Source organism: Colobus angolensis, unplaced genomic scaffold, assembly GCF_000951035.1.
Source record: "Colobus angolensis palliatus isolate OR3802 unplaced genomic scaffold, Cang.pa_1.0 Scaffold203, whole genome shotgun sequence".
NCBI lineage: Eukaryota > Metazoa > Chordata > Mammalia > Primates > Cercopithecidae > Colobus > Colobus angolensis.
The window spans coordinates 1658078-1674924 of NW_012115189.1; the positions used below are offsets into that span (position 1 = coordinate 1658078).

General features: G+C 36.1%; 2 protein-coding genes across 2 annotated transcripts in view; one reads left to right on the forward strand and one right to left on the reverse strand.

The window, feature by feature from the left end:
• Positions 1–8659, forward strand: part of SLC35A1 (solute carrier family 35 (CMP-sialic acid transporter), member A1) — a 42134-nt gene extending 33475 nt beyond the window's left edge. Inside the window, exons 5-8 of the mRNA XM_011941950.1 lie at positions 2715–2781; positions 4773–4949; positions 5398–5532; positions 7732–8659. Of these exons, the coding sequence (XP_011797340.1) occupies positions 2715–2781; positions 4773–4949; positions 5398–5532; positions 7732–7859 (507 nt within the window). The 3' untranslated portion in view covers positions 7860–8659. The remainder of the gene's footprint in view (positions 1–2714; positions 2782–4772; positions 4950–5397; positions 5533–7731) is intronic.
• Positions 8660–9931: 1272 nt separating this feature from the next.
• The window catches only part of RARS2 (arginyl-tRNA synthetase 2, mitochondrial), a 74149-nt gene continuing 67233 nt past the window's right edge, over positions 9932–16847 (reverse strand). Inside the window, exons 12-19 of the mRNA XM_011941951.1 lie at positions 15766–15842; positions 15172–15296; positions 14511–14578; positions 14317–14426; positions 13786–13881; positions 12457–12531; positions 10928–10991; positions 9932–10477 (exon numbers count right to left, since the gene is read on the reverse strand). Of these exons, the coding sequence (XP_011797341.1) occupies positions 10391–10477; positions 10928–10991; positions 12457–12531; positions 13786–13881; positions 14317–14426; positions 14511–14578; positions 15172–15296; positions 15766–15842 (702 nt within the window). The 3' untranslated portion in view covers positions 9932–10390. The remainder of the gene's footprint in view (positions 10478–10927; positions 10992–12456; positions 12532–13785; positions 13882–14316; positions 14427–14510; positions 14579–15171; positions 15297–15765; positions 15843–16847) is intronic.

The window sequence follows — 16847 nt, forward strand, 5'->3', positions numbered from 1 at the left end:
TACTTAGGAGGCTAAGGCAGGAGAATTGCTTGAACCTGGGAGGCAGAGGTTGCACTGAGCCGAGATTGCACCACTGCACACCAGTTCGAGTGACAGTACGAGACTGTCTCAAAAAATAATAGTAATAATAATAATAATATGCAGTCTGTCAGATTTCTTGCCAAACATTATCCCTATGGAATTCTCCTCATCACTTAACATTAGGAGTCATTTCAGTAAGGAAATATGGCATGTTTCACACTTAGTGAAGTCACACTTTCCACTGATGACTGTTAAACTTTTTAAGTAAAAGTCATCTCTAAATCTGTTCTAATATTTTGTTGGTAATCATTGTAACAATAACAGCCGTAATCATTTATATGGCACTAAATATTAGCATTATCTAAATGCTTTATATATACTAACTCACCTACTTTTCTTGATAGTCTTTTAAATTTATTTAGCTAGGTAGTCTAGGCGGGGAGAACTGCTTGAGCCCAGGAGTTCAAGATCAGCCTGGGTAACATAGTGAGACCATGTCTCCACAAAAAAAATTAAAACTTAGCTAGATGTGGTGATGCATGCCTGTAGTCCCAGCTACTTAGGAAGCTAAGGTGGGAGGATCACTTGAGCCGAGGAGGTTGAGGCTGCAGTGAACCATGATTGTACCACAAGATCCTGTCTCAAAAAAAGCTTTCTTTAATGCCTTACAGTATTTTTGCAAGCCTCAACTTATTCTGAGTTTTCGATTTCTTGATACTATTCTTAAATTCCTGGTTAGAGTCCTCTTGGTGATCTATACCTCAGTTTTGTTCTTGTAAAATCAATTCAGTGAAGATGCCCTTATTTAAACATGTTGATTTCCTTATGTATTCTTTTTTTTTTACTCTTCACTAGAACCTCCTTCTTCAGTAACTCTTTATCTCTCTTGAATCATCTTCTCACGAGCCATGGAATTCTAACTTAAAGTTTTACATTTTTGAATTTTGATTTATTCAGGACTGGAGCACATGTCTCTTAACTGTGCTGTGTTTGGCTCATGCTCAGATCACATGGTTGCTTTCTTCCAAAGTTTCCATCACATCTACTTCATCACCCAGTAGTTTCTTGTCAGAATCAAGTCCAGATAAGCCGTAACCATCACTATTTTTCCTAACTGTAGAGAGATTAAACTGGCAGGAAAGTCAAGAATTGTTGGGATAGGTGATATCTCAGTATGATTTTATTCTATCTATGTCAGTCCTGAAATTTGTATTAGGAAGGCATCCTTGTTAATAATGTGTAGTCTATAGCAGTGGTTCTCAAACTTTTGTGTACATCAGAATCAACTGGAAGGTTGGTTAAAACAGATTGCTGGGCCCATTCCCATAGTTTATGGTTCACTAGGTCTGGGGTAGAGCCTGACAGTTTTTATTTCTAACAAACCCCCAGGTGGTACCACTGCTGCTGATCCAGGGTCCATACTTTGAGAACCACTGGTCTACAGTATCTTCTGTTTCTCCTTTTATCTTCATGCAAACATTTTAGACCAAGCTTGCTCTCTCAGGTACCATAAAGTGGTGCTTTTCTTATATCAGGCTTATTTATTTTGAACAAGGTATATACTTGTCATATTACAGTCATGAATCTCAACCCTCTAATTTCAGTGATACTATTGAGATAGTATTTATCTTTCAGGAAAGACTGATGAAAGATCCTGACAGTTGAGAAAAGAGAAAATAAAGTGAAACAGAGGGTTAGGACCCATATACTTGGATCTGTTAGCACTAGTCTCACACTATTTTGGTTATATATACTTGTCAATTTTGCCTACATAAGAAATTAAGAACCAGAGCTGTGTATTATAATCTTCTTTAGTCATTTAGTATGTATCTTCGTCCATTTTCTGCTGCTATAACAGAATACACAGAGTGGGTAATTCATAAAGAACAGAAGTTTATTTGGCCCATGGTTCTGGAGGCTGGGAAGTCCAGAACACAGTGCTGGCATCTGGTGAGGGTCATTCTATGGCAGAAGGCAGAAGCGATCCCACGTGACAAAGAGGGAAGTGGGCTGAACTCATCCTTTTTATCAGAAACCTACTCCCTCAATAACTAACTCATTCCCTCAGTAATGGCATCAATCCCTTCTTGAGGACAGAGCCTTCATGACCTAATCATCTCTTAAATGCCCACCTCTTAATACTGTTACAATGGCAATTAAATCTCAACACGCATTTTGAAGTGGACATTCAAACCATAGCTATGTGTATAGACAATGTATCTGGTACACAGAAGGTATACTAAAAATTCAATAAATTGGGGAGTCTTAAGAGGCAGCACTTTATCCTGTAGGTGATGAGGAATAAGTTAAATTGTTATCATTTTCAGGATTGATGCTATAAGCTTTTAAGTTAGAGTGATAGTAGAAATTAAAATTAAGTAGCATGCTGACTTGGCCTGTTCAAAAGTTCATGCTAGAGTGCTTATTGATATTAGGAAACAGTGGGCACACAATATATTAAGCATATACTATGTCTGTGATTTGAGGAACACATTTTTCACTTAAGCCAAGTGCCCTGGTTAATTTCTGGAATGGTCTTTTTGTTTGTTTAGTTGTCTTATTCTGTAGAATAGCTGTGTCTGATGTGCTTTTAGTAAGACTGTAACACAGGTTTTTGTATTTATTTGTTTGGACTCTTGGATGAACTCTTGTTTATTAGTCACTAAAAATAACTTTAAAAATTAATATTGCAGGTGGAACAAAATCCATTATTAGGGTTTGGTGCTATAGCTATTGCTGTATTGTGCTCAGGATTTGCAGGTAAATCATGAAAGCATCGTTTTATTCTTTTGTCATATTTTTCGAAAACATCAAACTTTAGACACCAGTCTAGTTTATCTTGCTTTCTCAGTTTTATTCCCATTAAACTTTATCTTCTTGCTTATATTTAGTTTTATGTCAGCTGTTTTTTCAGTAAATGTATAGCATCGTTCAACTAAGTTCAGACTCAATCCCTATTCATACTTGCAGTTAACTACTTCTGTTATCTATCCTTGACCATCTCAGTCTAGCCCAAAACCCAAAAGTAAATGAAAAAAGACCTCTGAAAATGGAGAACATTAGCCTTCAGAAAGCCCTTTCCTTTTTTCTGGAACTGCCACTATCGTCAAGTCAGATCCTGCTGCTTTAGGTTGTTAATATTGCCACCTAAGTATCTTTTTTTTCCCCTGTAACCTCAAGTTCTTTCTCTGCTTTAACAGGTTAGGAGCTATGGAGTAGGATGATGAGGTGGGTCAAGAGTACCTTAGAAAGCATAATACATAAAACTAACAACCAAACAGGGAGGAAAGACAACACAAAATCACTAACATCAAAAATCCATGGAAGTCTGGAGTTGTACGTGTAGGGACAAGCACTCCTGCAATGCATCAAGATAAGAAAGTATGAATATTAAGTGTAACATAAAAAAAGTTTTAGAAATAGTTCCAGCAGAGATGATAGTTTTTAATATATTCTGCTTAAAGCTTTTAGTGGAATTTATTATAGCTATATATCTTTATTATATATCTTTATTTGTACCTATTTCAAGTCAGGACTCTATTTTTGATTAGGAAAGCAGGCTGAATACAGAAGTAAAATACTGCTTGTAAATAAGATATTGTATAGGAGGGGAAAATATAGATTCGGGAATATACTTAATGATAGCATTGTGTTCTAGAAACCAACAAATTGGGAACAAAAATTGAGTTACCTAAAAAATATACTATTTGATTTTTTGCAGTATCTTGAATAGTTAAATGATTATGTTCAACATTTTATTAACTCACTCTCTTAATACACAATTGAGGAAACAGAGGGTGGTTTAATATCTCTCTGTGTTTGGGGTAACTGGGCACTGGATAAATGTTTTTCCCAGAAGGTAAAATCAAAGGTGAAAATAAGAATAGCTATTTTATGTTCCCATTCCAACACAGACTCATCAAAAATAATCTTGTTTTTTGTTAGACTTTTTAGTTGATAAATACTTCATTGGCAATTCTTAAAGTCTCTAACATGATGCTTATTAACTGAAATATTTAATGGCTTTGTAAAATATGCATTCATTTTAAGTATAAATCCGGAGAGACAGGGGACTTTTGTGGGGGAGGGGTATCATGTACTCCTTTGAAGTATCTGAAAAAATCTATGGACCTTCAACTCCAGAAAAATGAGAAAAATGCACATATACACAAAATTTAGTATCCCGTTGGAGAGTTCATGATCCTTCTGACCTTGTGTATGAACTTGGCTTGTGGAACCCTGCTTTAAAGGAAAATGGCTTCACACAGCAAATTCTACTTACATTTTGGTTGTTACTCTGAAAAGATTCCTAGCGGTGATTATAGATTATATTGCAGAATTAGGAGTATTCATTAGTAGGCAGATATTACAGGGGTGTGTTTATAATTCACTCTTAATAGTGTAGTTTTTCAGCTGACCAAAGCAAATAATTTACTGGCGTTAAGTAGTACAGAGAGCTTTTGTGGTCTATCTTACTGCTATAATAAAGGCAGAAACTGTCTTAACAGCCTTCTGTTAAATGTAGCTTATAAACTTTCCACTGTTATTCTGTATACTCTGTAAAAACATAAATTTATAATGTACAGTATGCCATGTGTCACAACCTACATAAGTGCACATTTAAGTAAAGTATGTTTTGTTCCCCAAATCATATACTTTATATATCTCTAGGATCTTGTTCTAAAGGAAAGACATTTTACATTAATTTATAGTAACCTTTAATATTTGCATGTCTAATTTTCTTCTTTCAGGAGTATATTTTGAAAAAGTTTTAAAGAGTTCAGATACTTCTCTTTGGGTGAGAAACATTCAAATGTATCTATCAGGGATTATTGTGACATTAGTTGGCGTCTACTTGTCAGATGGAGCTGAAATTAAAGAAAAAGGATTTTTCTATGGTTACACATATTATGTCTGGTTTGTCATCTGTAAGTATCCAGGAATTAAAGGTTCTTAGTAGATCCTTTATTTTCTTTAAGTTAGATGTCCATTTTAAGCTGTTATAACATTTTGAAATTAATCCTTTGATACTGTAAATACCAGTTTGAATATATTTTCATTTTATTGACTTAGTTTTGATTGTGAAGGCAAAATTGCTTTGGGATAGCAGTGCCCCAAAATATCTAACATATTAGCAAAAAAATGTGTAAAATTTAGTGCACCACATAGCCCTCTGGGCATTGTTTTGGAAAAACAGTATTATATAGGAACTACTACTCAATTTTAGTACAAACTCTCAGATGACTCCTAAGGAAAACAGTGTTTTCCTTTTCCTAGGCAAATTAGTATGGCATCTCTGGGGATGAAAATTGCCTCACCATTATGTAATGTTTCATTTATTTGAGTGATAAGATTTTCTTTCTTTCTGTATACAAGTTCTTGCAAGTGTTGGTGGCCTCTACACTTCTGTTGTGGTTAAGTACACAGACAACATCATGAAAGGCTTTTCTGCAGCAGCGGCCATTGTCCTTTCCACCATTGCTTCAGTAATGCTGTTTGGATTACAGATAAGTATGTCTTAGTTTGTGTTGAGTTTTTAACATGGAAAAAAGCCTCTCATTTCCTTGATTCATGTATTCCTTTATTTGAAAGTGGCAGTTGGCCATACTGTTTACAGAAATTCCTAGTTTTGTTACTACAGTTTATTCTACCTGTACCGCTGTTCATAGTTGTATGGGATGTGGCTAAGCAGTACTTTGGTTGTTTAAGAGGTCTTAGAGCTTAAGACGAGGGGTACTGGTTCTATGTGAAAGTGAAGGGACTTTTTTGCAGTCAAGGCCTCCCTGTATTTTATAGGTATTACATAGGACAACTTGAGTGACTGAATGTGAGAAGGTACTCAAGGAAATACATATAAAGACTTTAGGATATTATTTGCAGCAGTCAGTTTAAACTATATTGGCTCCTTATTTAGAAGAATATAGAAAACATCTTTTATTCCTCCCTCAGCTTGTCCTTTCCAACTGGTTTGGATTCGGGTATGAGATGGTTTTGAAAACAAAATCAAAATCTAGATTTTGTCTTTTATATCTTTGTTTCATTCAATATGTAATTAATATAAAACTCACTAATATAGCTGGCATTCCAGTACCACTGCTTTGCTAGTCCTAATATAACACACCCAGCATTAATTTGGCTTCTAAATTATTTAAGCAATGATACTGACTTAACATTTCAGGGTGCTTTTATAGTGTAATAATTTTCTTTACTGATCAATTATTATAACAAAGCAATATATGAAGAATAGCTATTAAATATATCAAGTAAAAGAGACCTGGCTTATATTTACATTTCATTTTTAAGTTGACTCCTGTCTATAAATGGAAATAGGGAAAAGCCAATGTTGTAGAAATTTTAGAAAACCATGTATAGTGTGTGGCAAATGTTGCCTGTACCATTTCTTAACTGTGCAACCTTGGGGAAGTTATGTACCCTGGGTGACACTTTCTTCATCTGTAAAATGGGAATAATATCACCTATTGCCTAGGGTTGTTTTCAGGTGAAGTGCTTTAGAGTAGTGCCTGGCACTACTTACCAACCACTTACCATTTCAGTCATCAGGTACTTATAAGGTTTCCCTTAGATATTTTTCTACTCGATTTAGGTACACTTTTAGTTGTAATTCTGATCTATCTTTATGTTCAACAAAATCCTTATAGCATTGCTCATAAGAAGTACATAGGAACAGTATAAAATGCTTTTGTTTAATGTTCTTACTGATGGTCAATGAGCATGTCTTAGCAATCTTTCGGTTAACTGTTTAGATGTAAGTTTTTGTCCTACCTTCCCCTCTTTTGAAGGCACAGCTGGTTTTTTTTCAGTTAGGAGTGAACTAAAATAAAGCGTGATGTCATAGAAATATATTTGTCAAGTTAGGACAAGTTATATTTTGGTTTCTTTTATCCTAAGATGAAAAAAGGGGCTGGGCATAGTGGCTCATGTCTGTAATCCCAGCACTTTGGGAGGCCAAGGCGGGCGATCACTTGAGGTTGGGAGTTCGATACCAGCCTGATCAGTATGGAGAAACCCTGTCTCTACCAAAAATACAAAATTGGCTGGGCATGGTGGAGCATGCTCCTCCCAGCTACTTGGGAGGCTGAGGCAGGAGAATCGTCTGGACCCGGGAGGCAGAGGGTGCGGTGAGCCGAGATTGCGCCTTTGCACTTCAGCCTGGGCAACAAGAACGAAACTCCGTCTCAAAAAAAAAAAAAAGATGAAAAAAGGGTTAAGACTAGTAGTAAATTATTGCCTCATCTCCTATTGAGAAATTATGATTTTTTTGATTTGTTTGAATGGTCACCTAACTGAATCTTGCTCAACTATCTTTTACTCTAAACTTTCACAGGTTCGCCAGTTCTACCACATTTTCTTTTGTACTTATATATATATTTATACTTACATTTTTAAAAAATTATATATTTTATAGGGAAATTAGTATGTTCTTTGTCAGAGTGGTCAGTGTCAGTTAGGCATACTCATGTTCTAAAAAGTCTGATCAGTGATCAACACTGCCTTGATTTTACCTGCCCTGCCGCCCCCCCCGCCTTTTTTTTTTTTTGCTGTAATAGAAGACCTTTCTAAACCTTGCCATCATATAAATATGATCTGATAGTGTAAACCCACAATTAAGAGTTTTCAAAATTTTAAACTGATCATTAGGCAGTTTTAAAGACACACATACAGATAAAGCTGGTTTTTTTTCCTTTTCAGCACTCACCTTTGCCCTGGGTACTCTTCTTGTATGTGTTTCCATATATCTCTATGGATTACCCAGACAAGACACTACATCCATCCAACAAGGAGAAACAGCTTCAAAGGAGAGAGTTACTGGTGTGTGATTTTAGTCTCATGTGAGACTCTTGTTAAGACTAAACCATTTGCATTAAACTAGAGCCTTAAGTCAATTCCAGAAGGTAGCATAAAGAAATAAAAAATTAACTATATGGCATAAGAATTAAGATCAGTGCTGTATGTGGAAACAACAACAAACAAAGCTATCGGAGTGAACTGCTAATACAGAAACTTAATGTGGACCTGTTTGGGGTCAAACTATTGTTTTAGAATGAAGGAATTTTATTAGTGTGTATATATATAATTTGTACATAAGTATGGAGATGATACGGTGTTAAAAAAAAATCATGGTGAGGCTACAATACTCAAGTAACAAGGTTTGGGACAATGTTTAACAAGGTTAAAGTGCCAAAGCCATTTCTGTACTAACTGTTCTCTTGTTCAGGTACCAGGGGAGAAGAATGACCCCTCCTTATTCTCCAATTCATGTACAGTATTTTGTCCTAGCAGCAGTAAAGACCTAGTTCTTTTCTTACAAGAGGCAGAAGCAAGACAGACTAGTTCATAAACAAACTGAATGTGTAACTTCTCAAAATGAATCTATTTCATAACTCAGATGATTTCTCGGTGGTGATTGAGTACCCCTTTAGTGCTATATTTGTGCCATTCATTATCTGGTTCATATTTCTTTGCTGTTAGATGATATACTTTTCTTCAAAAAAATTTCTAATGTCACTTTTGTACTTTTTAAAATAAAGTATGTTTAACTGTTGGACTCTCAATAATTTGTGAAATTTCAGTGTTTTCTGTAATGTTAATGGGGAAATTCAGCAATAAACTTTATATGAATTCTGAATTCTGTTTAATCACTTTTTTATATTATACATATGACCATTAAAATAATGCACTGTTATTTTCTATATGTAGAATTGTATCAGTTAGGGTTCTCTGGCTGCAAATCAACTCTGGGCAAGCCTTAAGCAAAAAAGAATTTTTAAGAAGGTCCACAATCAGGGCTACAAGCGTCTAGGTTCTAAGAAGTAATGAAAAGTCTTTTTAGCTTTTGTAAAGATTTGGCTCTACCCATTACTGTTCCTATATGGTTTCACTCAAGATTCAAATACTCAGGAAGACACTACTGATCTTGGAAGGGGAAAGTTTCTTCAAACAAGTAGAGAGGGATATTGGATGTGTAAAACATGTCTCTACATTTTTATCCCTTGGCTGGTTTATGCTAAGAAAAATTTGACAGTCGAAAATTAGCTATCTGGGAGTTATGGCACTAAAATTGGAACTGCAAGGCTGAATCTTTTCTAGGACTAAGAAGGTAAGTCATAATTGCTAATCTGAAATAATTTTCACTCTAGAGAAGCTTCAGTTTGTGCTAATTTGCTTCTTTATTCATAAAAATAGACTGTCACTGGTATTCAAAAGACTACTACTAGCAACATTTAGAATAAATTATAGCAGACCTGAATGGAAATGCTGGCTGATGAGGATGGCCGTACTGATCAAACACACCACATCCTACTCTTGTTGCCTAAGCCATGGTCATGTTATCTAATGAAGCCACACAAACTGTATGTCACCAATATGAAGATATATGAAGGAAACTATAAGAAACTCCATTTCAAATTATGGTTGAATGGACTACATTTTACAAAAAGATCCTAATTCAATGTCTTTACAAGTAACTCCTTGCTATTAAAATGTATTTAGTTCCTGAATTCACACAGTAAGAGTTACCTGTATATGTTAATTCAAAGGGAAGCATGAGGTCTGTTGTCTCTAGGAGTAGCTGTCAGCTATATTAACAGAAAGATGCTTATTTTTGATCTCCCTATGTTTATTCCAAACTAGCCACAATTACAAGAAAATTGATAATTTTCCCCCCTACCAATTCTTTTATTTCATGAAAACATTAAATCATTTCAGAATAGTTTCTGGATCATGTATAATCTACTATAGAATCATATATAAGAATAGTTTCTGGAAGAATGACATGGTAAGAAATTTCAAGCCAAAGTTTAAATTCAAATCCTTTAGCCCCATTAGACCACAAAGCTTTGGGTTTAAAAAAACTCAATGTCTATTTAAATACCTACTGACCATAAGATAATTCAGATGACTTATTTATTTAAGGATAAAGACTGAATAACTTGACAAGTCACACTTAATACAGATTCTGACACAGAATAATAGTTTAACTTTGGCTGGACATGGTGGCTCATGCCTGTAATCCCAGCACTTTGGGAGGCCAAGGCAGGTGGATCACCTGAGGTTGGGAGTTCGAGACCAGCCTGACCAACATAGAGAAACCCCGTCTCTACTAAAAATACAAAATTAGCCGGGCATGATGGCATATGCCTGTAATCCCAGCTACTCAGGAGGCTGAGGCAGGAGAATCGCTTGAATGTGGGAGGCGGAGGTTACAGTGAGCCAGGATCACACTATCGCACTCCAGCCTGGACAACGAGAGAAACTCCATCTCAAAAAAAAAAATTATTCTGAACAGTAAGGCATCTAAGAATAGATAACTAGAGTTCATTTGACATTTTAAAAGGCATTTTAATGGAAATTACATCCTACATACAGGTGTTATTCCAAGAAGTTTCATTCCATTGGCTAGGACAGAACGGACAGCTTTGAAAAGATGAAGTCTGGCCTACAAAATAAAGAATGATTTAAAATATTCAATAACAGGAATGTATTCAATACATGAGAATGGTTTTAAAGGTAATTCTTTTTAATTTAAAGCAGGAACAATATGTCACAGTGCCCTCGAGTTACTATAGGCAAGAGAAGATAAATTCCTAGCATCCCTTATACTAAGACCTGTACATAAAGTGTCATGGAGTGGGAGTGATAGTATTATACAGTATGCCTTCAGATAAGGGAAACATCACTATAATATTTCATGTAGGAAAATGTGCTTCATAGTCTAGTATTTTGGGAAGTATATAAACATTGATTGTTACAGCCTAATTATTAGCTGAGGAAGTACACTACTACAGTTGAACAACAGAATGCTATTTTAGAAAAATTTACAAGACTGACTTAGTAATATTAGTCTGAGGAGCTAGGGATTATACAGAAAATATTCAACATAACATACCCCAGCCACTTCAGGAGGACTATCTTTTATTTGTAGTGTTTTGTGTGCCACAGCTGCAAGATGACTGAAACAGGAAGAGAGAAATCACGATGGTACCAGCAGTAATTTCCTGTTATAAGATATGAGCTTGATACCTAATCTTACTCCTTCAACTTAATAAATAAAGCAAAGAACCATTAAAGGATGTATTCGAAACTGTAAAGTTGAAACTGGAATTCAAAACTCAAGCTTTAGATCTCAGCCCTATTCTACTACTAAGAGGTGGGCAATTCTTAAGATTATGATTTCATTGTTAATTTTACAAATATAAAGGATTCTTTTCTAATCATGTTTCCTCATTTAGGCAACCTACAATCAAATGTATAACACAGCATGGCCTTTTCCTCTGTACAGTGAGGTGGGTAGAAACTAGTTATCCACTCTCCACACACTGGCCACACTTCTTTAAAGTATCTTTTTAAATTTAGGTATGGCATCAAGTATAACAACGTGTTGAAGAAATGATACTTAAGATATCAGTTTTAATGATAAAATGACATTTCATAAGATTTTGTACATTAGCTGGGCGTGAGGGTGCACGCCTATAATCCCAGCTACTAGGGAGGCTAAGGCAGGAGAATCACTTGAATCCAGGAGGTGGAGGTTGCAGTGAGCCAAGACCACACTCCAGCCTGGATAACAGAGTGAGATGCCGTCTCAAAGAAAAAAAAAAAAAAAAAGACTTCTTCACCTCTATATGTCTTAAGTGTCATTTACCTTACATAAATCTAGAGAAGACAAGGTAAAAAGTATAATCAAGAAAACAGTCCTGATAAGTGTCTGATTTCAATAAACATTGAGTAAAAGCAAAATTTCTTTTATTAAATAGCTTTATGGAAGATACAGCTGCTGCTATACAAGGGTGGACTCAATAATTTCGATTTCAAGTTTCTAAAATAGACACCATGAAATTGTCATTAAAGATTAGAAAAATTAAGTTTTCTAGCTTATTTTTCTGCACCTCTGCTTAAAATCCCTGTATGGACCCCACTGCCCTGAAAATAAGTTTAAATGCCTCAGTCCATGGCAAACAGGTTTATACACGCTTCATTTATCAGCCTCCCAGGACAATGCTTATGGATCCTTTAAAATGTATTATTATGCTCTTGCTCAACTCTGGGCTTTTTTCTTCTTCCCAGCCACATTCCTTCTCTTGATTAATATCTCCTTTCCTCTGAGAAGCCCTCTCTGATCTCTCAAGGCTGGGCTGGTTGCCCTAACACCGTCTCTTATGTTCACTCTAATAAAACACACATGCACTGTGCTGTAACTGTGGAGTTGTCAGTTCCCATTCTCCAGTCTTAGTGACAGTACCTTGTATCACTGAATGAAGGAACATTAACTGCTAATTTGTATAGATGAAGCAATAATTCCTGTAACTAAAAGCACATCAAATTTTAGAACAAGGAATTTGTTTATAGGAAACCTTTAGATGAAAGAAAGGTCTCAAATGCCATTAAACATCTGAAAACAGGAAGATTATAAAGTACCTTAAAGTTAGAAGGTAACTGACAATATGCCTGGGTTGAAGATCCTGAGATGACTTATAAAGCACCTCGTCGAACCTAAAAGATGACAGGAACAGTGAACAGGAAAATACTGTACATGTTACACTAAGACGATCATGAATATAAGATTGATTTGACATGATTAAGAGCAGAAGGTATGGCCAGGCGCAGTGTCTCACATCTGTAATCCTAGCACTTTGGGAGACCGAGGTGGGTGGATCACGAGGTCAGGAGTTTGAGACCAGCCTGGCCAATATGGTGAACCCCGTCCTCGACTAAAAATACAAAAAGTAGCCAGGCGTGTTGGCCAGTGCCTATAGTCCAAGCTACCCGGGAGGATGAGGCAGAAGAATTGCTTGAGTCTGGGAAGCAGAGGTTTCAGTGAGCCGAGATTCAGTCACTGTACTCTAGCCTGGGCAACAGAGCGAGAATCTGTCTCAAAAAAAAGAGTAGAAGGATATGAAAAAACTGTGTGTACACTTGTAGGCAAAGGAATATTTTTCTTTCTTACAAATTTTTTGATGGCAGGGACTTCAAAATCATCTTGCTATTCCCTAGACCTAGTCCACAGCAAAACTTTTAATCATGGCTGGTGAATGTAAAAAGCCTCCAGCCATGTTTAGGAACATAAAATATAAATGAGCAAAGTCTACCCTCAATGCTAAGAAAACCCAGGTGGCTTATTTTTCCTCACATTAGCTATTGTACATGTGAGTAAATTTTTCTGATCCCAGGAAAGAACCACTGACTACTATATAGCAATCAAAGAAAACTGCCTTGTTCATAACCACCCATATCCCTTCTAGAGATTAAGCTCTGGCGTGTTTAGCTTCACCAACAATGCCCGTCAGAGCTAAAATGTGTGGTGTCTTGCCTAGCATGGGAGCATCAGATACATGTATTTGAGATTATGAACCGAAACCAAGAGGCAAATGAAGGACTTACGGTCTCTGGGAAGCTGCACAAAGGCAGGTGTTTTCCTTCACTTATCACAGAGGGCAAGAAGATGCTCTTTCTCAAACTAAAAGGTTATGCTTTTATAAGGCTTTATGTGAGCCTGGGGTGGCTAGACACGTGTGCTATTCATCAGTGATAATATTCTGAAGACCTAAAGACTGTCCTCCTTGAGCACTGTCTTAATCTATGCCCTCTGCCCTCAAAATGCAAATAATCACTTTTTAGGCATCCCTTTGGGAAAAGTCTAGAGGCAGAAGGCAGCTACTGGCCTGTTGACTCTACTGGGCAGCAAAAATGCTAATAGCCATTTTGATAAGCAGAAGCACACTTGATGATCCCTAGAAAACATCGTACCTGAGAAGATGCTGAAGAATTGAAACAGACTGTGGCTCTTGTAAACAAGCAGTGTTGAAGTCATTCAGGTACCCACATCCAAAAGTCTCTTCCAAACTGTTATCAAAAGTTTAAAGTTAAAAACATCAAAAGATTAAAAAGTCATACAAGGGCACAGAACTCCAAGTGATGAACATCACCTTCTAATACACAATTTTGGTCTCCTTAATACAGCCCTAGACTTTGATGCCAACACTGTTTGATCTGATACTTTAATTTTCCTAAATCTATTTCTTTATCCATACACAATGGAGGTAATAGTATATTCTTCGACAGGGTTATTCTGAGGACTAAGATAATACACATAAATGTATTTCTAACATAGATGCTCAATAAAAAAATTTTTTTTCCCTAAAAGAAGGCCTACTCTAGTCAGATCTGAATAGAAGATATTGGAAAAGTCCAGAAAACAGGGCCCCTGGTCTTAGAATCACAGGACCCAACCTAGGGAAGCACAGTACAGTACAAGGTTTCCCTGCAGCCTCTTCTCACCTGTGGAGGCGGGCGTGTGTGTACTGTAGGAAGACTCCTGTGTCCCCGTGACTCTGGAAAACACGATCCCAGCTGAACTTGTAGTCAGATAAGAGTAAACCTTTGAAGTCCTAAAACGACAGAGGAAATCTTCACTGCTGGGATTTGCTCTAGTACCAAACAAAAGGGCCTCACAGATAGGAGTCTTAACAGACCTGAATAATGAGTGCTGCGAGCCCGACCCTCTCTGCAGTCTCCTGTGGGTTCTTGAGTTCTTTAGTTGCTGAAACAGACAAAGGCAGCTATCTTTATTCTACATGACACTGTGCCAATCATGGATCCAAGTGAAGGTAATTATCTGCCAAAAATGCATGCTGACAATCAAGAACAAATTTAGAATGAGTAATTTACTTTCCTAATTTGGGCTATTTTACCTTTGATAATGACATTTCCCCTGCCTACATTAAAGGAAAAGGAATCCAAATTTATTTATTCAAAAGATACTTGTAGGATATCTGATACTTAGTTTTCCAAGGATGAAGGTTAAAGTCATAAGGACTTGTGATTTGAATCCAAATTATAACATAGAAACTTCACGTGACCACCCAGACAACAAAATGACAAGCTGTTCATGAAAATGCTCAAGCTGTTCATGAAAAGAGGACCAAGGTTATAGCAATTCAGATTATTGAAGTGACCAATTCCCGAGTAGTAAGTATAAAAATTCTGGCACCTCTAATTAGTGAAAGCTATTTCTGACAAAGTTAGTGACGCTTCAATGGAGGGACAGACATAATAAATCACACTGCCCAAAGTCCAGAGTAACATAAAAGTGGCATATAAGTTATGACTTTAATAAGAAAAAACTGAATTCACTCTTAATTGAAGCCATGTTCTGTAGCATCCTTAACTGAATCTCATTTAAAACATCTTCTAGGAAAGTGACATCTCCTCTTCGAGTCTTCATTCCCTGCACTACTCCAAAGGGCACATGCTGGCACCTAAAAGAGTGGGCATCTAGTTAACTGAAAGTTAAACAAGAGCTGCTGCTGAAAGTATATAATACCTTTCAGAGAGTGGTTTGAACTTTAACCCTCAGAGTTTTAAAAAATTAATAAAATGAAATTGATGTGATTTGTATGCTACAAAGGACATTAAGCACATCTTCACTTTATTATCAACAGCATGTGATTAAACTACTAGTTGCCTTTAGAAGAAAAAGGAGATGTGGATTAAGAATTTTGAAAACTAAGCCATGGAGAGCAGATAACTAATAAAAATACAGTTATTAAATGTTTGTAAGGTGGAAATTATTATAACCAAGACATAATACAAAAATCAAATCTACTTTTCCATACTAATATCTTGAAACAAAGAATTGAAATTTGAATGAAAAACTTTTAAACCACTAGGTACATTTTCAGGCTCAGCTGACCATGCACAGACAATTAAGAACCATGCAGACATTACCTTTCTGCCCAGTCATATCCCATGAGCTTCAGCATTTGGAATACTTGCTGAAAATGCTTTTTTTGTCCTTTATCTGTCTTGGGAAGAAAACATATATAAAATAAAAGAACAGTTACAAATTAATGTACAAAAATAGGTTGGACTTGAATCAAATTAAGATATTTGAGGTTTGACAGACTAAAGTCTTTGTCAATCGATACGTTTTAAGTAAACACAAAGAGGATGCCACAAGAAGAGTGTCTAAGTGGAGTGCTCTACAAGGGAGGGGAATAAGAGTCGTAGCACTCCACTGAGTCAGTAGGAAATGTGAACTTCAACCTTCTGAGTATTCCATTTAAATTTCTGCCCTCTCGGCTATGATGACCCTGGTCTCTGAGACCAAAGTTCAGCTCTAAATAAATATTTGATGGCAACTTTTCTTCTAAGTGAAAAGGAAGGTTTCACATGGTAAGTAAGGAAAGGGGAAAAAGATACTAGAATACCACTCAGCAATAAAAGGAACGAACTACTGACACACAGGACAGCTTGGATAGTTCTCCAGGGCATTCATTATACTGAGTGAAAAAAGCCAATCTCAAAAGTTACATATTGTATAATTCCATTTATACAACATTCTTAAAGTGACAAAATTGTGCTGAAGAACAGAGCACTGGCTGCCAGGGGTTAGGAGTGGGTGAAGGTGTGATTATTAAGTGGTTGACCACGAGGGAGTTTGTTTTGTGATGGAATAAGTTCTATATTCTGAATGTGGTGATGGTTACATGAATCTATACATGTGATAAAGTCTCATAAAACCATACCCACATAAACATCTACAGGAGAGTACATGTAAAAGCTGGCGAAATTTCAGTAAGGTCTCTATCAATGTTAATTTCCTGATATTGATAAAAGTACTATGGTTATATACTATCTTTGGGGGAAAACACTGTACTATTTTGAAACTTCTTGTGAGTATTAAATTACTTCAAAATAAAGTTATTTAAAAACAACTGTTGACCCCAATTCAGAATTAAAAACTAAAAAACAAAAAACCTTTGCATTATGGTGATCTGTATATATTAATTTCACATAACCATTTTACC